This window comes from Seriola dumerili, unplaced genomic scaffold, assembly GCF_002260705.1.
Source record: "Seriola dumerili isolate Sdu_G_001 unplaced genomic scaffold, Sdu_1.0 BDQW01000111.1, whole genome shotgun sequence".
Classification (NCBI taxonomy): domain Eukaryota; kingdom Metazoa; phylum Chordata; class Actinopteri; order Carangiformes; family Carangidae; genus Seriola; species Seriola dumerili.
The window spans coordinates 1,355,673-1,382,854 of record NW_019174366.1 but is presented as its reverse complement, the minus strand read 5'-3'; the positions used below and the strand labels follow the sequence as shown (position 1 = coordinate 1,382,854).

Sequence of the window (27,182 nt, the reverse complement as noted above, 5' to 3'; positions counted from 1 at the left end):
ACTAAATGTTACTAAATATATAAAATTTTTTTAGATCACCCAGGAAACAGTCAGATCAGTGAGCCAATCAGAAGAGAGGTTCAGAGCCTCCTCTCCTCTGATTGGCTCACTGACCTGTTGTCACTAGAGCTCCAGAGAGAAGCCTGAGAGAGGAGATGTAAAACTACACTGAGACGGTTTTTGGTTCTTAAAACCTATGGATCAAAACACCAGAAACCTTTAATTGAAACCTTTACTTGAGTATTACAGTTCACCCTTTGACTTGGCAAGTATAGTTTGACAAAATAATCTTTCTCAAGGTCCACTTTCTAGCTTTTTCCAGACCTTTCAGCCATATATCACAGACTTCATCAGCAAATGAGGAAAATTTAGACAATGAAGTTTGATTTGCTCAGTTATCCAAGTGGTCCATGTCAGTGGTTAATAAATGAAGCTTGAGTTCAGATCATTTTGTCAAACTTGTTTGGGAGGCTTTTTTCTGATGATATGTCACTCTTGTTCAAGGCTGTCTTACTAGCTTCTTTCTTGAGCTTTCATCCATATCTCACAGACTTCGCCAGTGGATGATGACAACTGAACCAATTCAAAGATGGTTCAGTGATGAAACTCTGCTCAGTTGCTTTTGGCAGTGAAGCTCGGAAGTGTCAAATGATTTCCCATTCTTAAACTCTGATACTGAAATAAAAATCATCCTTTTGTTTTTCACACTTGTTTAAGTAAGAAATTGATTAATTTTGATTTTTTTCACATAATATAAGATATTTTGGGTGTTTAAAATCAATTCTCCCACTTCATGACAGAGGAGAAAAGCTCCCTCTGTGCTTGCTGTGCTTGTGGAAGTGCAGGGCGGTCAGGATGACGACAGCGAGTTAAGAGCTCTGCCATAATGTTGGACCACAAACAGCAGTGTTTTAGAGGGCAGATTTTGAGAGGAGAAAATGACAGAGCTAGTTTACATGCAATGAGACTGTCCACCCAGAAAATAAAGGATTCCACAAGACTTCCTGGGTTAGAGCTGGTAATAGAAAACAAATTCCTCAGGGTTATCTTTCTCAGACTGTGGTTCAGTGTTAAGTTCAGTGCGTTGCTTATGCCTGGGTGTTTTGTCCTGAGGGTGGACAACCTTCTGCCTCAGAGTGCTGCTGGGCTTGAAGTGTACAGGGCTTCAGTGTATGTTAAAGATGACAGATTTTCAGATACTCCAGCAATGTAAGGAATGACAGTGCTGTTTCCACTTATTGTTGTTTTCTTATGTCTATTCTGTATGTTTTTGTGGTTTTGAGGAAGGAACAGTTTGGGTATCCATGTGTTTTAAGTACCCGCCTGACGTGTCTTTGCTGTTCTTCCCCTGTGCTCTTGTTCTGAGCCCGGTGCTGCAGGGTTCCCCCAGCTTGTGCTCCAGGGGGGGTGGTGAGAATCAAAGAGTAAATATTGATTTGGTGTGTGTGGGTTTTCTGTGTACTTCAGTGTTGAGGCCTCTTTCATCCACGGGGGTGGACTTGATGGTGTTGTCCTGTGCATAGATGAGTTTAGACCAAAGGCTCATGAAGGAACCGGATTTTGGTCCGTCGCAGGGAAACATTGCAGCGGTGTAAACTGGCCTGTCTCAGATCAACTTAAGATGGCTGGTGGCATCGCCGGCAACTCAGCTCGTCATGTCATCAGTGGCTGGTTTTAGAACAAAGGGCAAGTCATCTGTTTCAACAGCCAAGTCAGCTTGTCAAGTCAGTTACAAACAGCCAGCTGGTGGAAGTGGCAGGTTTGGACAGAGGAGAGAGAGAGAATCAGCCCATGAATTAGTTTGGGGAACAGGCGTGTGTCTGTAGAAGATTTACTCTAACAAGATAAACAGATTGCCCTTTGACAACTTCTGGTTGTTTGCAGTAAGTGTTTTTTTAAATTCTCATTTCTGTCCAATGAAATAGCTTAATGTTAGAAAAAGCAGTCCCCAGCCCTAGCAATAACAGTTCAAAGGTGTTTTAATCAGCTCGTTGTAGGATAGACCACCAGATGCTTTCATTATGCCCAGGTTTAGATGAATGTTGTGTCATGGCATCTCTAGTTGCGGCAGTGTTACCTGTCATGTAGCTGCAAGTTCCAACTGAATTCATCCTGAATCTTCTGGTCTAAACTTAACCTTTAGGAGTATGATAATATAAGAATTTTACAGATGGATTGATATTTGCTAATTCCATATAGGCCATGCTGTACAATCGCATGAATATGATTAGATGTTACTAGTTAGCTGGTACCCAAGAAGCTGATAAATGAGCCAATGATTGTGAAGCATGAATGAAGCAGTTGATGCCTGTAAATGAAATGAAAATAAAAACAAAAAAAACATCAAGATGCAGGTCATCATACACTGGAAAATATCAGAGGGCTTTATAATATTTTGGAGTGTGTATGCCTGCCTTAATGTCTTTGTTTTCAGACGCTGGAGTTTTTGACTAGATTTAATTTATATACAATATGTTCCCATTCTTGTGAATACCATAGCTCAGTAACACATTGAGGGAATTTCTTTGGCATAAACGTTCACTTGGACTCAGTGATGAACTGATTAGAATTTAGTGGGCAAAGGTCAGAGGTCAACATCATACGATATGATTGAAAACTCCAGAATAGCTCCTGAATGGACCATAAGGTGCAGCAGATTGTGTTTTTAAATGTTGCTTTAGATTCTGGACCATTTTAGTTCTCTATCTACATGGTTTACCTTACACTTACATATATTAACGTGTCATCTGCATACATCTAGACATGCTTCTTGACATGATGCTTTTAACTTCTTTGTTGTGAGGCCTTTTTAAAACGTAATATCTTAGGCTCAGAAAGGTCCAGCAAATTACCCATAACAATACACACACACAGACACACACACACACACACACACACACACACACACACCATATGCTTGAACATAATAACAAGCCATCCTTAACAATAGTTTGAATAACTCACTCAACAACACATTTACTACCCACAACTATGAGCCTTTCAACAGAAAATGATGCATCTGACAGGTCTGACGTTCTAACTGTCAACTTACTGTAAATACTGCTAATTAATGGTGTGTTATTGTAAGTACTGATTACATAAAATGCCCACGTTATTGCCCATTTAGCTGATGTTTGGTGTGTGTGTTTGTGTGTGTGTGTGTGTATAGAGATTTGTATTGTATGTATAGAAATATTTTATGTTCAAGGACCAAATCCTTTTGTTAAACTTATCAAGCTTTTATTCAGTAGAGAGGATTTCATTTGTCTCTGGCACCAGTAATATTTTCTGATAAACAGGATTCAGTATAAGTTTATCTAGACTTACCCACATGATTGAACCTGGCTCGCAGCAAACACCCTGTCATTTCCAACCTCACCACCAGTTCCAAAAACAAGAGCTCAGTTCGAGGATTCATTCCAGTGGGCTGAAGGCTGAGTGTACTGACTGTCAATGTATTGTAAATATTGGTTTCACAAAGTATCAGCTACACAGCCACTTCACCATTCAATATTGGTGTTAAGGTCTGGGTTAACTGGATGGGGAGTGCAATGCTGTTGAAGTGGTTTGTATTGGGTTACAAAACAATGGTGTTTAACTTGACTTGTATTTATTATAACTAGGTTAGAGCAATTGAGGTGAAGGCTCTTGTTATAAACATTGTCCAGGCTCTGAAAGCAGCTTTCATAAGAGTTACATAACAACATTAAACAACTGATATTTTCAAGATTCAGTCAATGTGGAACAAAGGACTGAGAAAACCTTTAACTTATTGCCTCTAATGGGATCTGACCATGCAGATAGTTTTGCTTATATACTGTATTTTTCATGTATCTCTTTCTGAGATTTTTACTTCCACCCTGAGTCTATGGTAACAAGTGGCATCTACTGTGCTGTGGTCTGCTGAGGTAACAGCAGAAACACATCTACAAGGCCAGGACAACGGTGGGTCAGAACCTGGAGACATTTGAGTTTCTGAGGAAAAAGGAGGTCAATGAACAATCTGCTTTCCATCATGGACAATCCATCCCACATTAGACTGCATGTGTTTATAGATATGTAAAGACTTCACAGTGAGGAGTTTACACTGAAATGACAGAAGACAGGATTACCAATTGTGCGAAACAGGCAGCTGCTCCCAAATCCTCAAGGGCTCCAAAGGCCCCATATTGCTTCACTTTGATTACTTCCAAATCTGTTTGGTAAGCAGCTCTAGGGATGGCAGTATTATCCTTTTTATCTTTTGATTGGTCTACCACATTGTTTCAGGCTGAAATATCTGAACAGCTATTGGACGATTGCCAGCGACTGAGATGAAACTTGATGCAGATATGAATCCCAGTGAATCCCAGGTGATCCCCTGATTCTAGCACCACCAGGTTCATGTGTTGGTTGGTATTGTGGTTTTAGGAAATTATTGGGTGGATTGCCATGTAATTTGCTACAGACATTCATGTTCACTCCAGGATTAATTGAAAACACTTTTAGTGATTCCCTGACATTTCATCTAGTGCCACTGACATGGCAGAATTTCTAGTTCATCCAATTCTTCGATTTATGACCAAATATCTGCAAAACTAACAACATTCCCATCAGCCTCGGCTGTACTTTGTGTTAGTGTTTTAGCAGACTAACACTAAGATGATGAACATGGTAAAACATTATACCTGCTAACCACGTATTTTAATTTTGTCTCAACATGTGTCTCAACTATTACTCAACATTTACTCTCAGACTTTTACTGGCCTTAGCTGCTACATGGCCCTGTCAGTGTTAATGTCTGTAGCTTCTCAGGCTGGACCCACAGCTCTGTGGGTCTGAGCACAACCTCTTCTCTGGGAGAGGAGCTTTCCTGTAGAAGTCTAGTAAATGACTGAGCTGCTCTTCACTGACTCTACCAACAATAACACAGGAGTTTTTAAGACATTCATCTGTGTTGGCTCACTTCAGTTTACTGCAGTGTGTGGCATCTGTTTGGAAATAGTGCTGTGAATGTGTGTGTGTGTGTGTGTGTGTGTGTGTGTGTGTGTGTGTGTGTGTGTGTGTGTGTGTGTGTGTGTGCATTTGTATATGTGTGTGCCTGTGTCTTTACCCAGTATTCTGTGTGTGCTGGCATTCGTGTGGTGTGAGTTCAGGAATATGTGTGTTTTGTGTGTGTGTGTTTTGTGTTCTGTGTGTGTGTGTGTGTGTGTGTGTGTGTGCAAATGACATGTGATAGGATCTGACATCTGACCTGCCACTGGGAGTGTTTTGTTCTTCTGTGTTGTTTAAGTCTCCCCAGCAGAAATACAGCAAATCTGGAATTGGCTACAGGTCTCCAGAAACATATTAGGCAGTGTGTGTGTGTGTGTGTGTGTGTGTGTGTGTGTGTGTGTGTGTGTGTGTGTGTGTGTGTGTGTGTGTGTGTGTACGTACTGTTCAGGTCACATTGCAGTTGTTAAACCACCTGCTGTTTTCAAGATCAACTTTATTGTGAGACCAACGCATTTCCACTTGCAGTTTGTAAATAGATGAAGTTGTACCAGAAACCCTACTTTGCTTCTTTCTTCTACAGTTGTGAGAGGCTCTCACCCAGGAGGAGCACTAACCAAAATACATTGGTTTTATAATGAAGTTTAACATAATTTACAATAAGCTACACAAACACGTGAGTAGTTTGAGGTAAGCATTCATTATGCAGATAATTATGTAGTATTCATTACCTAATGATTCATTAATACAGTATCTCCCAGTCTGTTCTCTAGTAACTCAGCATTATCTATTATGTAGTCATTCAGAACTACCACTACTATTAATGATTGATTATTTATCAGGTCCTTCCTGATTCTTTTAGATTTTAGCATGTTTGCTACACACATACAGTGGAGACTAATGGGAATGGCTTTAGTTTGCAAGTATTTGGTCATAAACTAAACTAACCAATCCAATTATAATGTTGACCTAATGATGATAGGAGACTAATTAGAGCTCATTACCCAACATTTGGGAAACATGACTGTTTGTACCAAATGTTATGGTCACACATTCAGACATTTTACTCCACATGTCACCCTCATCGTGGTGCTGGTCATGGGACCACCACAGTCAGGATGATTCAGTCTCTGAAAACTTTGACCTGCTGGTGGCACTAGATGAAAAGTCAGGGAATCATGAGGACCATGAGTTATGATTCATCCTCTCGGGAGCTTGACCAAATTGTATTCCAATCAATCAAATAGTTGCTGAGGTGTTTGAGTTTGGAACAAAGTTAGTTGACTGACTGAGCAACTTACCAACACTGTAACCCCTAGATCCACACTGTTGGCTTGTTTGAAACTACGTGATTAATGTTAGGGAAAGACTCCCTTGCAGTCATGGTTAAAATTATTATTATTATTATGAGTTCTGCAGGAATGAGTCTTAAAACCCAGAAACGAGTTAGCATTTTAACACGTCCTGTTCCCTCACCCTGAAGTTCTTTGAGTTGGTGTTTGGCATACACTGTAAATAAAGATTGACGTAGCCTCTGTGACGTCACCCACAGGTTTCTGAAGAGCGATTTTGAAGCTGTGCAGTTTCTGACTCCGCCCCTAACTCCAAGCTAATCCAAATATGGTCAGAGGAGGGGCGCGTGTGGAGCTGAGCGTTCGGTGCATGCGTGTTTGTGGCAAACATAAGCTCAACCACCTGTCACTCAAAGCAGCCTTTAATAATACATAACTTTAAGCCTTAATAAAATGTAAACAGGTGAGTTATATCAGAGGTTGCTGCTTGGTTTTGGTCGCATGGCTGAAATAAGGTCTGTGGTTAACACCTGCTCAAGACATTTTCACCTTTTATTCTACAACATAAAATATGTCAGTAAATACTCCAGTCCTGATTTCTTGAAGCTTTTACGTCTTCGTTGCTAACAAGTGTCTGAATGAGACCACAGAGGTTGTCGTCATGTTGAACATGAAAAGCTAAATCAAACTAGAAGTTGAAGTTTAGTGGTGGTGAAGTTTAAGTCATGTGACCGTGGTGTTGAAGTCATGTGACTGTGGTGTAGTTGGTTTATAGCCTATAACATTAGCTTTTTACTTCTGCTGATTGTATTTATGCTTCAAACATCATAGAGTGATGTTCATTAGTGAAGATGATCCTGCTGAACTAAACCTCAGGATCAGAAACAGCTGTTTATTTTCAGAGGACAATGGAAAAATCCCATTGTCTTTTAGTGGAGGGAACCAACCAGGGTTGGTGAACAAAAACACTTGATCCCTTTAGCTCTGTATGTCTCCACCTTTATTACTTAGAGATGACGGTACTTGCACATATGATTGCAATAAGTCACTTGAGGGAAAAGTATTTTAACAACCAATGATGTCAGTTTTCTGGTGAAGACAGCCTGAGCTCTCTTTCCTTTTGTTTTCTTGGTCAGTGCTCAGCTCCACTATTAAACACATAAATCATATCATAACATGAGCAGACAGTAGATTTATGTGTCTGCTACTGACTCTGATAACTGGACGTGAAAACCCAGCGCACCATTCCTTTGTGCTTCCTTGACACGTAAAACCTTAACTGATGCTTCCAAAGAACAGAAGAAGATTTATTTCAATATTCCTACATGCAAAAAAAAAAATTCCATTATTTGTCACCCAGTTATAAACCTTCCCCCTTGCCAGAAACCCCAATAAATGTCATGACCTCCCCCCCTTTTCTGTTTATAACAGCTTTATTACCCTCACCTAGGTAGATCATGGTGAACCGATGCTGCAGAGCAAAGGGGAGTTTATGTGCATGCAAGGGTAGGGGGGGGGGGGGGGGGGGGGGCAAATTTTTCCAAAACGAAGAATCCTTGTCTATCTTTAACATCCTGTCCCCACCTCTTAAAAATGGAAAAAGGATCCTTTGTGAGGCTGGGAGTGCAGGTTGAGAGAAAACAAGTCCCTATAAGGGGGAAAGAGGAAAAGAGCACTGGAATGTGGAAATAAACTCTCGTTCTGGCGAGGCTGGATAGGTAATAGATCAACGCTCCCTTTCTCATGCTGGGAGACATGTTTCAGGCAGTGTGCAGGGTCTTGCTGCTTAACTGGGTTTAGTTGTAATGGCTTAATTGGAGGGAATGAGGAAATTGATATGGCCGAAAAAACAACACAGGGTGGACCTGCAGCCAAGCATGCAATATCTTTTTCTAGACAGAACCAAGACCCTGTATGTATTCATGTTCCTAATGACATGTTGCTGAGCACATGTCATCCCCGTCCAGTCCCTCCCCACATCTCTCAGTCTGTAATATCCCAGACAAATAAAGCTACTTTTATTCTTTTTGCAGAACTCCTTCTCCAGTGTCTTTCACATGGAATACGAGGAGCTGGGTGAAGTCCTAGACGCTCCCAAAAGGTAAGGCGTTCCCCTCTCAACTGAAGCCTGTTATTAAATTAAAAGTCCTGCAGATTGAACTTGAGGCGTACTCCAGCTATTTCCACCGGTTATTAGTGCTAATGTTTCCTCGCATTTGCAAACTACCCCTTTCCTCTCCCTCAGAGCCCCTGAGATGACGTTTGTGTAATGGGCACTAGCACAAGGATTCATTATCATCACATGTAAGAAGGAACAGGAAAAGAGAGATATAAGGCAGTGTTTTGGCAGGAAAGAAAGTCTTATTGTGCCCATTCAGTCACTTTGAATTTAAGTAGAAAAGACAAGGCAGAGCGGCTCAGTCCAATACTTCTGCTGAGCTGGTTTAATGCCCCTCGGGATCTTTTTGAGGTAATCCACCTCCTTCACCTGCCAAATTCCCAGACATTAGATCTTGTTCTCATTAGCCGGGCTCCTTTGGCCTGATACACTGTCATTAGGGTCGATTTGACAGCTCCTCAATCACAACCTGTTTATCATGATAAAGTGGGCCCTTTCTTGGAGGCAGCCCGAGACCTTTCCAGGAGAATCTAACAATTGTCTATCACGCACAGACACAGTTGTTCTGAGGTCAACATGCACTCTCATTACATGTGACAGCTATATTTGTTGCATTTTGATGGAGCACTTTTCTATGCCTAATCTGTTTAAGCCAGAAGATGTTAATGTTCATATTACCTGTGTGTTTGTGTGTTGTACTGTACTTTTGAGGCTCCACCTCGGCAGCCTGAGACAGACCTTTTTACTCTGCTTGTATCATGCAGTGTATTTGTGTTATGTCATTAAGAAAGCTTTTCAGTGATGCCAAATAACAGGTTTGATTGAACTGGACACTTGGAATCTCATTATCATTAGTGCCCCAGGGAGCAAAACAGCTCAAAACAAGAAAGAGGCTCAAAGCTTCATTTGAAAACGCTTGTTCATACAATAAACACAGTGGAAGTTGTGCACTAGGAGAAGGTATGAATCCAGAGCTATGGTAGTTTTTTTTGCTCTTGCTGATATTTTGCTCCTCTTGCAAAATGTTGTAAAAAGTAAAAGGTAAAAAAACAAACACAAACACAATGTCACATATCATCATATTGTGCAGCATGGGGCAGAGGTGTAAATTAACCACCTCAGCTGGAATCAAGCTAGCTGAATATTGTTTTAGCAAATTTCTTAAATGAATTATTGAATAATTGGATTGGATAATACTGTATATGAGGAGTTCCACTGCAAATATTGCAATTGCATAGTAATTTGTGACAAATACCTGAACAATGTACACAGTTCCAGTACTTCACATGGTCGGGTTAGTGAGGGCTGATTACGGATTACGATTGAGCCCAGTCCTGACACACACGCTCCATCAGTGTATGAGTGTGCTTATGGGTGTGATGAATGAATGTGTGAGTGAATGTGTGAATGACTAGACTAGCAAAAAGCCCTATATCAGTGCGGGCCGGGGAAGAGACAGACAAGGTCCACCGGCTCACTGAGGCAGCGGGATTTCTCTCAGTGCTCTATAGCCAGTCACTCTGTGACAGACGTCTCTGTTGTCAGTGTGTTAATGTGAGCGAGGAGAGCGAGGGGGGCAAGGAGAGGCTGAGTGACTCAGTGTGCTGCCTGCAGCTCTACAATGAAATAAGATTTTACCCATTTAGATACTAGAAAAAAAAAAAAGTCAATAAGTGGTGGTCCGTGTCGATGGTGTGGCCTCCACGAGTGAATCAGTGTCTTGTGTTGGAAACACTGCAGTAAAACCCATTTTGGTGACATTTTATAGACAATACTCTGATGTCCTTTTCCCCTGAAGGCGACATGGAGCTGCGCTACAGAAACACTGAAGTAAAGAGTCGTCTCATCTAGTCTCATTGCTGTAAGCTTTAATGTTTCAAATTTAAGCATTAAATAACCCCCTCCCCCCCGAGACCCAACACCTCGGTGCCCCCCTTTCTTTCAGCTTTTATACACATAACCATAACAGTGTAAGTCATGGTTAAGGTGCAGAAGCAGATCTCATATATTAAAACAAATGAAGGATGTTAGCAATGAAGAATCTGTGGGAGAAAGTATTTGCTGTTGCAGATTAGTTGTTGACACTCTGTCAATGTCCATTTCTAACTTTTGCTGGAGCTTTCAACAACATGTCATGGCCTTCATTAGCAGATTAATTTTACTAATTGCTGCTGATGAAGACTGTGAAATGCAATTAAAAGTTCTTGAAGAAGCTCAATGCAATGTTTTTTTTTTTTTTTACTGTTAACGTAATTTGTATAGCAGACAGTGTTCATCAAGGGAAGATTGCTTTGAACATAGAAAACGCAGATGGCTTTAGTTCATTCCTCTTTCTCTTCTAGAAGTGATAGACAGCACAGTTCTTATTTCAGGGGAGAAAAAAAACATTGAAAGAGAAGCAAAAGATGACACAAAGAAGCAGAGGAGAAGTGGAGATAAAGTGGCACATCAGAAAACCAAAGGGTTTAAGGATTTACAGGCGGTACGAGTAGGATGGCAGCGGAGGATTGGAGGAGGCAGCAGCTGCAGAGTTTCCTGCTAAACTCCTGCTCCAGCCTGGAGGAGTGAATAAGCAGTAATCTGATTTAAGATGCAATCAGATAGAAACCCCCCCCCCCTGTTCTCTGGGGTGGCCTGGCCTCCCCACAGCATCTAAAATTCAATCTAAATCTCAGCCCAAGTGTGTGTGTGTGTGTGTGTGTTTCTTCTTTATGTGGACCAGTTTGAGTTATAGAATTTATGGAGGGAGTACAAAACTTCAAACCTTTAAACAAAGACTTTACAGCCTCAGAGCATTGTCTTCATCCAGGTCACATTTACCCAAAAAGATAAATCAAGTGCTGCTGGACTGGGTTGGATACTTGGTTTGATGTCACTTGGTTCGTTCCTTCAACCACATCTCAGTGGTGACATCGTCACTCTCTTGAGTCAATACCACATGCACCTACACCACAAGGTCCTCACACACTGATTCTGTTTCACAAACATCTACTGTTAAATAATATGATAAACAGATGCAGTTGCAGGGATGTTTTTTCTCTCCTTCAAGAGAAAACAGAACACACTACATAACTTTTAGACATGCTACTGTGCTAGTTAGTTTAAAAAGTAGCTCACTACTATACATTTTTACAGCTACTGCTAATTTAACTAGTAGCATGGCTACATGTAGGGTCAACAACACTGACCATAAATACTCACTAATACCAAATATTTATTAATCCACAGCTGAAAATAGTCCCCAAAGTTGCACCATTTCCTCCTGTTCAAGTAACATTTGTTCAAAGATACAGCGCCCAGCTGTTTTAGGAAATTACTGAACCTGTTTTAAAAATGTTACCATGTGAGCTATTTATAGAGATTGGTAACTTCAGTAGGATCCAACAGGCTTGTTGCTGAGTGCCACAGACAAGGGAGGAAAATAAAAAAAAAGTGCTGACAGATGAACGAGCACAGTTTGCTTTTCATGGGATTTGTTGACAGTAACAAAAGATGAAGTGGTTCCAACATTATCCTTTAAACACAGTCCAAAAGGACGATCCTTCAGTCCTCCAACAGCCAGGAAAACTTCACTTTAAAAATCAGGAAGCTCAAAGTTAATACTGATATACTTTGGTGATATACATTGTACATTGAAAGGATCACACACTATGCTTTCTGTCAGCTTTTATTGGTTCTGTTTTTGCCCCTAATACCTGCTCCTGGCAGCGATACAGCGCAGAGACATGAAGTCAGTGAAACCAGATAGAGAGCAAAGTTTTTGACCCTTTTTTTATTGGTGGACCAGATGGAGCTGTCAGGTCTTCTGAGGTTCCTGTGTCCAAAAGGAGACTTGACACAGTTTTCCAAGGTCTGAAGAGTTGGACAGCATTGAAACCCACTGAGTGGATTATTATATTATATAATAATATCAAATTAAGATGCGGATTGTGAGAGAAAAACAGAAAAACGCTTTTCTTAAACTCGCTCCATTTTCCACATCTTTGACACCAGGAACACCAAACCTGCACAGACATGTGCTGGAAGGTCCTGCAGAGCTGACCGTGTAAAAACTTTAGCAACGTACATGACTTTATACTGAATAACCCACTCTCACTAAGGTCTGCGTCTCAAGCAGCGAATCTGTCACCATCACCATGGCGACCAGCTATACAGCTGATGGAGATTTAGTCATTAACAGCCTCTTTGATCTTTACAAACACAACCAGATACACACACACACACACACACACACACACACGTGTGCGCGCGCACGCACATACACACACACTGAGATAGATTTCTTTCCATACATTATATCTGTGTGTGCAAACAGAGCTGGAGCAAAAGCGAAGGAAAACAGGCGGTCGTGAAGATCCCAGCAGTCAGGGATGACACAAACCAGATGTCTTATCTTGTCTCATCCTCTGTAGTGTGTCGTTTTTTACAGCCTTCTCTCATGGCTGTTTCTCCCCTGTTTAGATCTAATAACGCTCTTTAAATACCACAGTGTGTATGTGCTGGGGGCTGCGATACGGAGGCACCGGGCGGCTCCAGCTGGGCCACGGCGAGAGGGGAGGGGCCCTACAGGATGTTAGCTTTGACCAGCTGGAACCGCAGGAGGCTTTTTATAGTGACATTATCCCCAGGCTGTGGCTTCCCAACGACACAGCTTCTGTTTCACCAAAGCAGGAAGTTCAGTTGAGCTGAACCAATGTTGATCCGGCTCGCACAAATCACAGATAGAGCGTTTTTTTAAGTTAACAGAGTGGGGCAATTAAGTTTTTCTGGATTTAGAGTTTGATTGTGTTTCTGAATTGAAAGCCAGCGAGACGCTGTCATGGTTTGCTGATGCCGGTAGCTATTCTGTGGCCACATTCAAGTCAATCACAGAGAGAGGGAGAAGAAATGTGGATTGTGGAGTGTTTGGCTAATTAAACTCCATCATTTCGAAGCATGTGTGTGTGTGAGTTGAGGCCAGTCTGGACAGAACATATTGTTACAGTTAGCCTGAAACCAAGCAAAACACACACACACACACACACACACACACACACACACACACACACACACACACACAGTATACAATACCATCACATGTAAGAGTCCTGCACTGAAAATGTTACTGAAGTAAAAGGACCATATTATTTGCCATCAATGAATTACAATAAATGATACAGAAACACTCTTCTCAGAGTGGTTTACTGTTAACGAGACAACACACTTTCTGAAGAAACTGTGGTGCGATCGCTGTCCTCTGGAAAAGCTGACACTAGACTGTGTTGCAAGCTGCTAAAAGCTGAATCTGAGCTTCATTGCTGGAAATACTGGAAGGTGGTCTGCATCGCTGGCATAAATTTGTATGAAGGAAGAAATAAAGGTGTTCAAGGATACTCAACAATTCCAGCGTTAAATATAGAAAGCTTGAAAATTTAGGCTAAATGTGATTTTTTTTTTGGGTCATTATATCCTCACAATTACCATTATTTTGGTTTACATTGTGAAAATCCATTTAACTATGGTCTAAATTACAGAGAAATAGCAATGTGTGTGTGTGTGTGTGTGTGTGTGTGTGTGTGTGGCTCAGCCTCATCATTAATCAAAGGAATACAGTACACGATGAAACCATTTATTTAAACATTAGCAGGATGTAGACACAAAGCTAAATGTAAAGTGCAGGGATCTAAACATGATTGTGTCTGTGTGAGTGTGTCTTTTGCATCTCTTCATATGTCTTTTCATCTGTGTGTCAGATTGGTTATGTATGTGCAGTCTAATCATCTGATCTGACCCAGGGATTAGGCTGAGAGACACCTCTCAAATGTGTGAGAAAGGAGACTCTGCTGAATGCTGGAAAAACAGATGAAATGTAAAATCAAAACTTGGAAGCTTAAAGCTACAGGAATTTGGAAGTTGAATGCTTGAGCAAACTGCAGAAGTGATGATGGAAGTGGCTGAAGCAATGTTTAAAACTGATAAAGAGCTGACATGTAGAGTTGGAAAGTAGAGGCTGACAGCTGAAGAATGCTGTAAATCCTGCGAGCTAAAGTGAGAGTTGAAAAAGCTGAAGTGAGCGCGTAAAAAAGCTGAAAACAGTGACTTGCATTGCATCAAAAGAAGTTGCTGAAGCAGTCCTAACTTCATTCCCTGAAAAAAACTGAAATGATTTGCATAGAGAGAAATGGCTGGAGAGACATACAGCTGAATTTCAATTAAAACTTAGAAGCTGGAATCTTAAATACGTTGTGGAAGCTGAAAACTGAAGGAAATTGCAGGAGCAATGAAAATGGTTGAAAAATAACTGATAACAACCGAAATTCATTGCTTTTGAAACTTGGGGAATGAAATGTAAAACTGAAGCTGAGAGATATAAAATGCATTAGCTGAAGAAGCTGATAGCTGAAACATGTTGTAACAGCTTAAAGGCAAATGATACACTGCCAAAGATGGAAGTAGAAATACAGTGCTTTAAAGCTGTGAAAGAAGATTTGCATTAATATCAGCCACTGAAACAGCTGCTTTGAATTTCTTAACAGTTAAGATGGAATCAAAAAGTAACTCATATCACCAAATTCTTTAAAGCTCCAGCGCTAGAAGACCTTGCTGCACACGTCTGGGCAATGTTGGTGTTCCTAGTGTCAAAAGTGTGGAGACTAGTGAATTTAAGAAAATGTTTTTTTCTGTTTTTCTCTGAAAATCCACTCCTTAATTTATATTTGAGTCTGTGGAGCAGTTGTGGGCTGAAGTATTTGCACTGTGTAAAGAGCACATTAGTCTATAGGTTGATGTAGAAGTGTGAGGAGGGAAAGGTGTGGGAGCTACAAGAGTTGAAGAGCAAAAGCTTTAGTAAAGCAGTTGAAGTTTAGAGTCAGTGACATCATGGACAGTATTCACATGAATAAAGAGAAGATTTTGTTCATCATATGTTTTACATGTAAAAATCTTAATCTGAAACATAACTGGTGCAGCTGATCTTGAGATCTTGAATCTTAAATGTACCTACTTACACTCCACCGCTGCTTATCTGTCGCTCCCTTTTCTTCTCCCTGACACACACCCACTTCAACACACATTTTCTATTCATCATTCCTTCTGTCATCCATTAACACACACTTATATTCTCTCCTTCTCTCTCTTTCTCTCTCTCACACACACACACACACACACACACACACACACACAGACACACAGGCACACAAATACCATCCCACCACAGAGTTACCCAGCCAAAATCCACTCGTTTCTGCCTTAACCTCATGCTATGTTTATGTATCCATTTTCCATCATTTATCATGCAGTATTATAGCGCTGACTCTGTGGTTGGACTTGGAGCGACTAAAGATAACAAACAGGCTTATTAAGTGCTGACAGACATGACTGATGGCTTCAGCTTTCAGACCTTAGCCAGGGTGCAAGATGGACTCAGGTGTAGCTCCCAGGCTGCAGTTCTCTCATTAACCAGCAGATGCTTTAGTGCTGTTACTGTGGAGCTTTAGGAAGCAGCTTTAAAAACCATCCTCCTTAGTGTCTCTAAAGAGAAATTTTACCTCTCGGTTTGACAGATTCATTCAAGATGTGATACCAACCAGCTTTCTATTTGCTCTTAAAAACATCTGGTGCATGGTGGGGTATGTCCTCTTTGAGTCCTATTCCAATTAAGTAGATGATGAACTCAGTAGTTATGATCAGCGGTGAGAGCCACCATGGCTAATCAGCAGCATCTAGAGAAACACACATATTGTAAGAGAATGTTTAAAGTTGCTGGATAACCTGTTAGTGAGGACACAGAGCAACATTAGCATTCATTTGGAGATGTGTTTGTCCACCTGATGAAACTGAGTCCAATATTTGCTCTCCTGTTATCTCTGTCTCTTTAGCTGCTAAATGCTGCACTGTTTTCACCAGCTAGTCTCTAACTGTGTCTGTCTGCTGTGCATGCTTTGATAAAATGTAGCTTTGACTATCAGGGCTTGGCCGATTATCGGCCTGGGTGATTATCAGATTCGATATTCAGCACTTTTATGATTATCTGAATTGTTATCTTGGTTCTGTTGCCACCTCATATAAAACCAAATGTAGATTTCTGGGGAGTCAGACATGACAGAGATGACAGCCACAGAGAACCACAGTGCGCTGTGCAGCCTGCTGCGCTTGGACTGACACCTCGACACAGAGCTATCAGTCTCTCTCCCTCTAGCTCTCTCTCAATCCCTCCCTCTCTCGCCCTCGTGGCCCAACAACCAGGCTGGCCCTGTGGTAGTACATTTTCACTAAAATATACTACGCATTATAAATATGCTGAATATTAAACTTATATAATCCAATGGAATAGCTATACTCGCAACTGAGGTTAGAGGGTTTCCACACAGGGCTGGACATCATTGATCCCAAGGCGGTGATAGATTCACTTTAGAAAATATATATATTTTATATGAATATAAGCTATATATGATTGTGCACCTTTATCTTTGTCTTGAGTTTGGATCCGGATCTGATCTTGCTTTTATTCTTGTGAAAGAATAAATTCTATTTTATTGGACTCTGATCATCTCCTGTGACTTCTTTTTTGAATCTTTTTTGACTCCAATAAAAGTGCGGTTTTGTGTTTTGTGTTGGTGAAGAGGTTTAGACTAGTCTCTGGCCCGGACCTGGACCTTTTTTCCTCCAACAGCCCATCAAGCATCTTCCTGCCACTCCTTGCCCAACCTACAACAAATTCATTAAAAAAAAAAATTCAGTCATAATAGATAATCCGGATCTGATCCTGAGCCTTGGCCCACCCCTCTGCCAAGCTCAGTGCAAATCAGTTCTGTACTTTTTGCAAACAACAAACAGACTTGGGTGAACAATTCATCTTCTTGGCAGAAGAAGTAAGATAAAGTCCAAGTCCAATTCTAGTCTCAAGTCTTTTGAGGACACATCTTAAGTAAAGTCTCAAAGTCCTGTGTGCTCAACCTAAGTGTGAGTCCCCATCTCTGACCGACAAAAAATCCACCACCAGTGGAAATATGAAACATGAATCATAACCAGGTCCTGCAGGGTTTAAGAGGTTAATCCAGGTGATGCTGGTGTTTCCTCTCATTATGAATAGTTAGTTATGAAGTTGTTTGTGTTTTTGTGTCTCCTCAGGGACTGTGATGTCAGTCAGATTAACTACATGTACGCTCAGTACGTTAAAAACACCATGCAGCCTCTCAACATTGCAGACGTCACCAAGGACCAACGCTTCCCCTGGACAGTCAGTACTTTTGTCTTTCTTTTTCAATTCTTTATTTTCTTTTTCTTTTTTTCCCTCAGTGAGAACTTATCCCTCTCATCCTCTGACAGAGTGAAAACCCAGATCACATCAGCAACCAGATAAAGAGTTTGCTCTGCACCCCCATTAGGAATGGCAAGAAGGACAAAGTCATAGGTATGAGATATCTCTCTCTCTCTCTCTCTCTCTCTCTCTCTCTCTCTTTGGTGGAGCACCCTTTGAAGTACCGGGCCTGGGTTTAAATCACCCTTTTTCATCTATCCATGATCATCTGGCCATCTGTAGCTCAACTAAACATCTGTTGTGAGAAAGCTAACACCCAACCCCACTTGGGTTTTCAAGATGAACAGACCTGATTTAACCACTAAGATGACACCAAGGACAATGTGATCGGTGGTTAAATCTTACAGACCAGTTTAATTCTCACTCACAAACATACGCAGTATGACGGTCCAACCTGCAGAGAGGTGAGCGCTGTGAACACTAACCCCACTTTACTTCACTCCCTAAACTGTCGATGTGGTTTTCCAGTTAGTTTTAAATGCATTGATGTAGCATAAGCTTGAACAATCTTAAATCTTAGCATAGCATGAGCACTATTCATTCATGAACAGTCCTGCCACTCAATAAATCACAGTGATTATCATTGGCACTAACAGCTGATAGCAGCTCCATTAGTTGGCCACAAAGATCACCTGCGACTGTGGGTGTTCCTCAGTGATCAAACAAAACAAGTCCTCGTAGCCTCTCCTCCTACCTTTAAGAGTCCTAGTGATGAGCCAGATCAAACAGCTCATTATTAGCATTAGAGATCCATGTCCTCATCAGGCACAGATTTGTGTCCAGGTGAAACAAAAACTGATAATTATATCTCATTTTATGATTATGTAACCAGTCACTTGCACAAAACTGCTAACCTTTGGTACACATCAGGTAAGGTAAGCTTATCATAGACCTTGTTCAAGTTCTCACCTTTAAGATGATATAACTTATGCCTGTTCAAATGAAATATTCTGCTCTCTGTGCTAACACCGTTGCACAATCCTTCTATTGAGCTACCTGGGGCCAGCAGTCCTCACCACAAGGTGTGTTCAGGCAGAAAGCGAAGAAAACGTTGGCTCATGTCATTCTCACAAATTTGATGTCTGCACAGTCTTGTTTTTATCTGCGCCAAACAGTGCAACGTCCCAACTTTACCTTATCTGTAAGCTTGCCAGCAATGGGCTGTGTGTTTGTGTTTATGTTAATGTTCAGCACAGTCACAGACTGAGCTCTGAGGTCTGTACTATGAAGCAGGATTTGAGGTTATCGAGGTAACTTCACGTTTTCAGTCCTACGATGGTGGTTCACTTGTTACCGGGGTAAATCGCCATGGTAACTGATGCTAAACTTCTAACCTGCTCCAGCGCAGGTTAACTTCAGAGGATCACATCAAAACCTGTCAACAGCCAAACTACTGACCAATCAGATACCTGGAAAAACGGAGTCATCATTCTTACAGGATCCTGAAAGGGACAAAAGAGTTTACAATTAAGTGATAAATAATATCAAGTTGAAGACATTTATATAAATCAGTGGAATCATTTTGCTGTTCCAGAACTTGCATGTGTCCACGCTGGTTTAAAAACAGAGCCTCTAACAAACAGAGGAGAGTTTATCACACTAAATAAATATATCATAACTATTATAGCTTCATTTTAATTGAACACAGATTCTTTAATCCAACAGGATACCTGACTGTGTTGACTTTTACTCTCTTCTTCATCACTGCAGCTCAGAACAACATGAGGAGACTCCGTGACCACAAGTGGAAATAAAAACTAAACCTGTGATGTCTCTGATTAGAACAATTAGCCACACACTGTTAATTATTTCCATGATTATAAATGAACATTTCAGACATCAACTACTTCTCTCCTCTTTTCTTTCTCTCCTCTCTGCAGCAGAAACAGTCTGACATTAACTTTAACTGTTTCATCTGCATCTCCTGTTCACAACAGTTTGTTCATCATTAGACAAAGAGCGAAAATACTCAGTTAGGACCAATGATAATTCATTCACTTGTTTACAGTATATCCTTAGTCTGACTTTAATAATAATTATATTTAGAAATATTTCTTTTGATTCCAGTCATGTGATCGTATTGTTTACATTTCACCTTGTTGAATTTTACTTATGGACATTGTTGTTCCCAAACTTACCAGTAAGTATCATTGTTTCTTCTCATATCATATTAAGGACTTCATTCATGGTTCTGATGATGTTGCTTATAATTAACAGCTCTGGTGAACCCAGCCAGTTGATAACAGGTTATCAGGACGGTCAATGTTAGGTTCAGTTGACCCAGAAAATGTGTATGTTGAACTTGCTTTGTAGTACAGGCCTCTGAACTCATCATTTACTCTGCCATTTTGAGGCAGATTCATAAAGCTTCAGGGTATCTGCAAATGTTTTGCTGAAGTTTAAACATTTTCGATTTGTGATGCGTCGAGCCTTTCCATTGACTTCGTATGTAACACAGTCAGCCCCTTGACAATGTGTACAGTTTTTTACAGCTAGAATACCACCTGGCCCCAGATTTACATAACATGAGGTTTATAGGGATGACGCTTATAAAAAGTGGACCAAGAAAAGGGTTCGGCAACAGGTACGATTAATGTCTTTTTCTGTGTCCATGTAGGTGTATGTCAGTTGGTGAACAAGATGGATGAAGCGTCGGGCAGCGTGAAGGCGTTCAACAGGAATGACGAGCAGTTCCTGGAGGCATTTGCCATCTTCTGTGGTCTCGGCATCCAGAACACACAGATGTACGAAACTGTGGAGAGAGCCATGGCAAAGCAGGAAGTCACTCTGGAGGTCAGCCTCTCTCACTCACTCACTCACTCACACACACACACACACAGCTTCACATTTAACTTTCAGTTCAGTCTGTGGTAATAATGGCTTTTACCATTGGGGTGGAATTTATTACGTCATCACATCACACACATCACACAGGCTGTCGTCCTGTAAAAAACGAGCCAATAGGTCGTCTGTGCAGCGGGCTATTATGACCCATAGGTAGGGTTTGTTGCTAAGCGACATCTAGTGGTGGTAGAAATGATGACAGGAGTAAAGGGAAAAGTGCAGTGACGTAGTATAAAGAGACAAAGTCCACGACAGGCGGAGGTTGTGGTGGATGGAGTAGTCAACAAAACACAGGAATATGACACAGAAGAGCAGAGTTCGATTCCCATGTGAAACCAGCAGTTTATTATTGTTTCTATTATCCATGACTGTTCAACTGAGTTAATCACGTTGTTTTTATTGTAACCATGACAACAAAGATCGTCTAATGTTGAGGAAGTACTCATTTTAACCCAAATCATGATCTTTTCCTAAACCTAACCAAGCCATGACCGTTATTATAGTAACCATGGCGACAATGATGATATTGTATATGTTTATTGTTGTAACCATGATAATTGAGGTCTGGTATGAATGCTCCCGTAGGGGCGTTATTTCAGGAGTAGCTCCTATGGGTCGTATAAGATGGTTGAAAAAAAACGATCTATATGGTTGGAGGAGTTGTTGCATATTACACATATGGCTTTATTGAGATTGGGTCAGGAAGGATGTCATTGAAATACTATTCTCAAATAGGGGCTAGGCCTTTATTTACCTCAACTCAAAAGAGTACCAGGCCTGAGACATACCATTATTAGAGAGAGGCATTTAAAATTCTCAGCTTTGTTGGAAATATATTTATTTATTTTCTTGCTGAGAGTGGAATAAGAAGATTGATATGACTCTCATGTCTGTGTACTAATAATTAATCTAGAGCCACTTATTAGCATCTCTAAAACTCAACAATGAACATGTCTTTGTTTAATTTTTGTTACAAAAACCGAATATGTGGTATTACAGGAAGATGCGTGCTTGAACTATTTTTCAGCTGGGCCAGTGTCTTCCTGGAGTTTCCTCTTGTTACCTGACAAACCTCATGGTGATGAAACAGTAACAAAACTCCACAAAGTCACTGAACTGAACATTAAAGGAATACCTAAGGTTCGTGCCCTTGTGAATTATGTACATTTAGTCTTTTCCTGAGTTCAGAACTTTAAATTAACACTAAAGAGGTTTGAAGGTCATTAGAAATAGACTGCAACCTGGAAAAGGCCTGGATTTCAGTAGAGCCGATGCCATATTATGAGGTATCATCTGCATAAAAACAGACATTGCAGTTCTGACTTGGAAGATGTTATGAATATGTAGTAAAAAGAGTGGGACAAACATCGATTCTTGTGGGACACCTTTATGAATCATTTGTTTTTCTTGATTTTGAGTTTGACCTCTACCAGAAAGATATGCAATATTTGAAAGTAGAATGAAAGTAGCTTAATTTAGAAAATGTTATGAAGACCTTAGACAAATCCACAAGAGTGCAGCACAATGTTGGTTTTTAGTGAGTTAACAGTGTCATCCACAACATCAGATGCAGCTGTTATCTTCCAGGAGGGCACATATCTGTGAGTTGGCCAATGATTCTATGATTTCTGACAGGCAAGAGAGTTAGATATAGACTATATCTCACCTTAGCACCACCTTAAAGTAATGGAACTAGGGGTTTGGGAGATGAGGAGTAAGATATCAGAGGGTGGCTTGGCTAAGAGTTAGTGGTACTATAATAAAACCAAATACTCAATAAAAACAAAACAAAATCTAAAGCAAAATTAAATCTATATATTTATTTAAACAAGTGGCAAGCTATGGTGCTGAAAACTGAAGCCAACACAAAAGTGCCAAAACGGCAGTTCCTCTAATGACCACTAAAGTCTGGCTCTAGAATCACCAGTGCTGCCCTGCAAGTGAGAGGCACACCTTTCTCTGTAGCTGTGTCCCAATTCAGAGACCCGATTTGTAACCATCGTAGACCATGAAGGCCAAACTCAATGACTGGTCTACTGAGGATACTGACGGGAGCATATGCTAGCCTAAGTTATTTAACTGGCATGAACCAAAGGCAAAATGTAACAGAGAAGTGTTAGAATTTTCGGTGGTAATACATTTGAACAAAGGTATCATTGCTAACCAACATAGTGGACCTTTATTTCCAACCTCACACAGACGCCATTAAACTTGCCATACGGTCAATGTAAGGTTTGTCAGCTATTAGTACGTTTTGCTATTGCTACATAGCTGATGTTAGCATTAGCAGTTGTTTACTTACCAGTCCAGAAGAAACACTGTAAAAAAAAAAATTAAAAACATGATTAAAAATGAAAAAATAAAAACACACTTTTTCTGCTTGTATTTGGTAGTTGACATGAAATACTTCTTGATTTGATCGTTTGTATTTAAACACTTTATCTCCTCAGGATGAGTTTAACAGTAGGGTTACATGTAGACAGTGAAGTAGTCATAATGATAATAACATACTACATCAGAGGTAGCAGTTTCATAACTGAATATGTCATTTCAGAACTCAGTGTGTGTGCTCTTGAATTCCTCTCTTTGTGAGGAACAAGTTTTAATTTCAGACCTTGACTTGGTTTGAACTTGGTTTCAGGGTTAATATTACAATGAATGTTATATTATAGTAGGCTAAAGTGTGGTACTGGTGTGTAGATTTGATACTTTAGATGAAGTGTGACAGTGTGTGGTGAGGGTCCTCACAAGCATACAAGTATAGAAAAGTACAGTGTGTGTGTGTGTGTGTGTTAGAGAATCTCTGATAAAGCTTTTTGTGGGTGTGTGAGTGACAATGAGGCGATTCAGAAGGATTTTTCAATCTGCCTCTTGACACTTTCCTGCCTTCAGTGTGTGACAGCCAGAAAAGCACAAATTCATAACTGAGCCCACACACACTCAATGCACTATTACGCCCTCTATTTAGTGACACGTACTGTTCCTCTCCTGCTCTCAGTAACACACATGCATACACACTGTGTGTTCTCCATGCTGGAGCTGTCAGCTTCAGGGTGTCAGAGGTGATTTCTCCTCTCAACTGCAGCTGACGCCCACCTCCTCTGCCACCTTACCCAGTTTAACCAGGTTGCACTCAGTCTGGTCTACACTTCTTCTTTTCACCCTGACTTTGATCAAATGAAGGATGTGGCTGCAGGATGATACATAATACAGAGCTGGATTGATGATGGTTTAGCTCCATGCTTACCTGTTTAAATACACATTGTAGATAGCATTTCTTCAGTACTCTAGGCTTTAATGTACTTTCATCACTTTCCTAAAGTAAAGCTGATGAGTGAGGAGGACCACTCTCCATAGAAAATACTATTTCCCCAAATGATACTGTCACCAGATGTCAAAATAGCAACAAAGTAGCTTTGAAGAAACTGGGCCAAAATGTACTTTTGAGACTAGAGTTGAGAAACAGAGATCACTGCTGCAGTGAGGAGTCTTTGATCACATGACATCTATATGGAGTTATGCTGTTAAAGCCAGCCACTCAAGTACAAGCAGTGAGAAATCATGCAACTTTTTTTCTGACAGAGCATTAGTAGGAGTGTGCGATATGGAGAAAATTGTCCATCATTGTATATGATATAGTGATATAGTACTGTATTGTTTCTGGAAAATCATTTTAGAAACCAGCACCACACTACAGCACCACACCGGAACGTCTGATTTTGATTCATGCAGCTGATTAAATACCTGATAGAAATCATACAAAACACAATACCAGGACCCTGAAGGTGAAGCAGCTAAATTGAATTCAGCCATCATGAAACAAGAGTATTTCCATGCTGCATTGGTTTGTCACATTGCCCCAAGATAATAGAGGAAAAAATACCACAGTATAACTATTATGATGAAATCTCCAACAGTTAACAAATGCATGTTTTCTCTCAGTATATGTGTCATTAAATCACTAAAATACATCTATTTTGCCACATATGATAATAACTTTAATGCATATACTATTATCTTCTGTACATTAGACAAATATATATTCTCTCAGGACCTTTGCAGCTCCATAACTGAAAGTAAAGGGCCCATTGTTTTGTGACAACTTTTACTTTTGATACTTCAAGTACATTTTCCTGCCAGTACTTGTTTATTTTGACTCAAATAAGATTTGCAAGTATTTCTACATTGTGGCATTATTACTTTGATTCAAGTAAAGGATGTGAGTGCAGGTTTAGTGAAAGAAAGCTCCATGCTTACTGTTTAGACCAATTTGAGTAGCAGTGCTGCAGGTTACTCTCATATTATCACATTAGTGTAGAGGTTCCCACCTCTTTCCGCCATGCCGCCGTTTGGAAGGCAAAACATTTCACACACCCACAACACATACACAGAGTCATCAAGTGGTAACAGTACTGCAGCAACTGGATTTTCTGGAAAAAACATTATCATGAACACAATCTGTGCTTCTTTCCACTTTCACTTTTCACTTTTCACTTTTCATTTTCTCTTTCCTTTTTACTTTTTGAATGAATGTCCCAAACTGCTACTACCTTGTGTCTCCGCTTTTTTTTTTTGGGGGGGGGGGGGGGCTCAAAAGACACCAGGCTCTCACGCTGTATTGACAGTGAACTCCAGAACATGAGGGTTTCTTCGTATTTTGGATTTCACTGATATGTTTGACAGCTTTTCTTTCCTCCTCTGTCAAAACCCTGTTCATCATGATCTTAACATGTCATTTAGCAGAGCATCACTCCTGAAGAACTATAAATTGCAGCAGACATTTTGACTTGTCATTGCAGGAGAAGGCTACGTGCTAATAATATGAATGATGGATCTGGTCCAGCAACTATTTCAATGCCATGATGAATTAATAATGTCATTAATGATGTCATTACACATCTATGTTACACCTGTGTTTGACAAATGGAAAAGATCTATTGAGCGTTGCTTAAACTACAAATGACATTGTGCTTTCCTGGATATTCTAAAAAATATTTATGTCAAATCAAATGATCACAAACACCACAAAGCAGTGAGGTGATCTATAGAGATGAGTCTGCCTGTCTCATGTGGTTGTGTGTGTGTGTTCCAGGTCCTGTCGTATCACGCCTCCGCTGCAGAGGAAGAATCCCGGGAACTCCAGGTAACCGCGGTAAATTAAATTTTTTTCATTTAACAATACACACACCCACATACACATCAGTGTCCAACAATGCATGGATTATTTAATTTATTGACACACACACACACACACACACACAGGCAGATGTTGTCCTTCAAGGTCAGAGGAAGCAGCCATGTAACACTACACCACCCTGCTGAATCAGCTGCAAAGTGCCAGTATAGCAACTCTAGATGGCTGTGTTCCTCACAAGCTCACACATGCACACGGTGAAAATCATCAGCACTAAATGCACTGAATGAACCTATAATCACCTTGAACAATGGGCTTTGGTTGACATGAAGCATCCGTGTTTGTTGTAGAGTCACTAATTATTTAGCAAAATATGACATTGATGGGGTAGCGCGGTGGTGCACTGCGAGGAGGTTCTATGTTCAAACCCTGTAGCCTTTCTGTGGAGTCTGCAAGTTCTCCTTGTGTCTGTGGGTTTCACACATGCAGGTTAATTGGCGATGCTAAATGTCCTGTAGGTGTGAATGTGAGTGTGAATGGTTGTTTGTCTCAGCCCTGTGATAGACTGGAGATCTGCCCCTGGTGTACCCTGCCCTCGCCCAATGTCAGCTGGGATTGGCTCCAGCCCCCGGCGACCCTCCAAGGTTAAGTGGTATAGCTAATAAATGGATGATATATTGGTAAAGAGGTGGTGCAAAACTTAAATAAAAAAAATAATAATAAAAAATAATACAGCAAAATAGAAAACAGCATTTCAGAAAACAGATTTTAAAACATATTTGAGATCTCAGGGAAGTAACAATAACATTTCATGAAACCTAACATTTCAAAAAATATTTTTTGGTCATGTAAATTTCAGAAAACACTGCCTGTACTTCTCTGCTTCTGTACTTTAGTTTTAAGGTCAAGTGACACAGAAGCAGATTGTGTTGCAGTAGCAGAATGTTGATACAATGATACTCATTATAAACAGTATTTCACTGATGTATGCAGAGTTTCAGAGTGACACCACACAGTTGTATTTGCTCTGGGTTTAGAGGCCACTTGTCATAGGTGTTCTTTTGTTTCACTGGGTTTTCAAAGTCCTCTTCGTGCACAAACACTTGACTGTGTAGTTATTTGAAAAGAATATGCAGCTGGTGGAGGCGTGGCAGCAGAATTGCTGTGGAGAGTTTGTAATGATGCAGAAATCCAGACTAACAAGGCCTTTGGTCTTTGTAGGCAGCAGCCCAGTGATATCGAGCAGACAGCCTTGGAGAGAAATGGTTAAAAATGATATTTTAGATTTCATGAATGCCTAACCACATTTCAATGAATGCTTTTAGATTTATTCAACATTTAATCATCCCTCAGGCGTCTCTACAGGGTTGCCTTCTCTGCAGTTCAGACATCTCAGCTTTCTTTCTATGACTCTATAGAGGCAAACCACTGTCTGTCTCCTTAGTTTCATCTGTTCTTAATATTCCACTCATAACCAACCTTTGCAAAACAAAATCTAATTACTTTTTGCATTTAAGCCAACCT

General features: G+C 40.4%; 1 protein-coding gene across 1 annotated transcript in view; it reads left to right on the top strand.

The window, feature by feature from the left end:
* pde5a (phosphodiesterase 5A) overlaps nt 1–27,182 on the top strand; it is a 63,572-nt gene that overhangs the window by 18,343 nt on the left and 18,047 nt on the right. Inside the window, exons 10-14 of the mRNA XM_022747857.1 lie at nt 8,297–8,364; nt 17,491–17,599; nt 17,689–17,773; nt 20,298–20,473; nt 25,617–25,676. Of these exons, the coding sequence (XP_022603578.1) occupies nt 8,297–8,364; nt 17,491–17,599; nt 17,689–17,773; nt 20,298–20,473; nt 25,617–25,676 (498 nt within the window). The remainder of the gene's footprint in view (nt 1–8,296; nt 8,365–17,490; nt 17,600–17,688; nt 17,774–20,297; nt 20,474–25,616; nt 25,677–27,182) is intronic.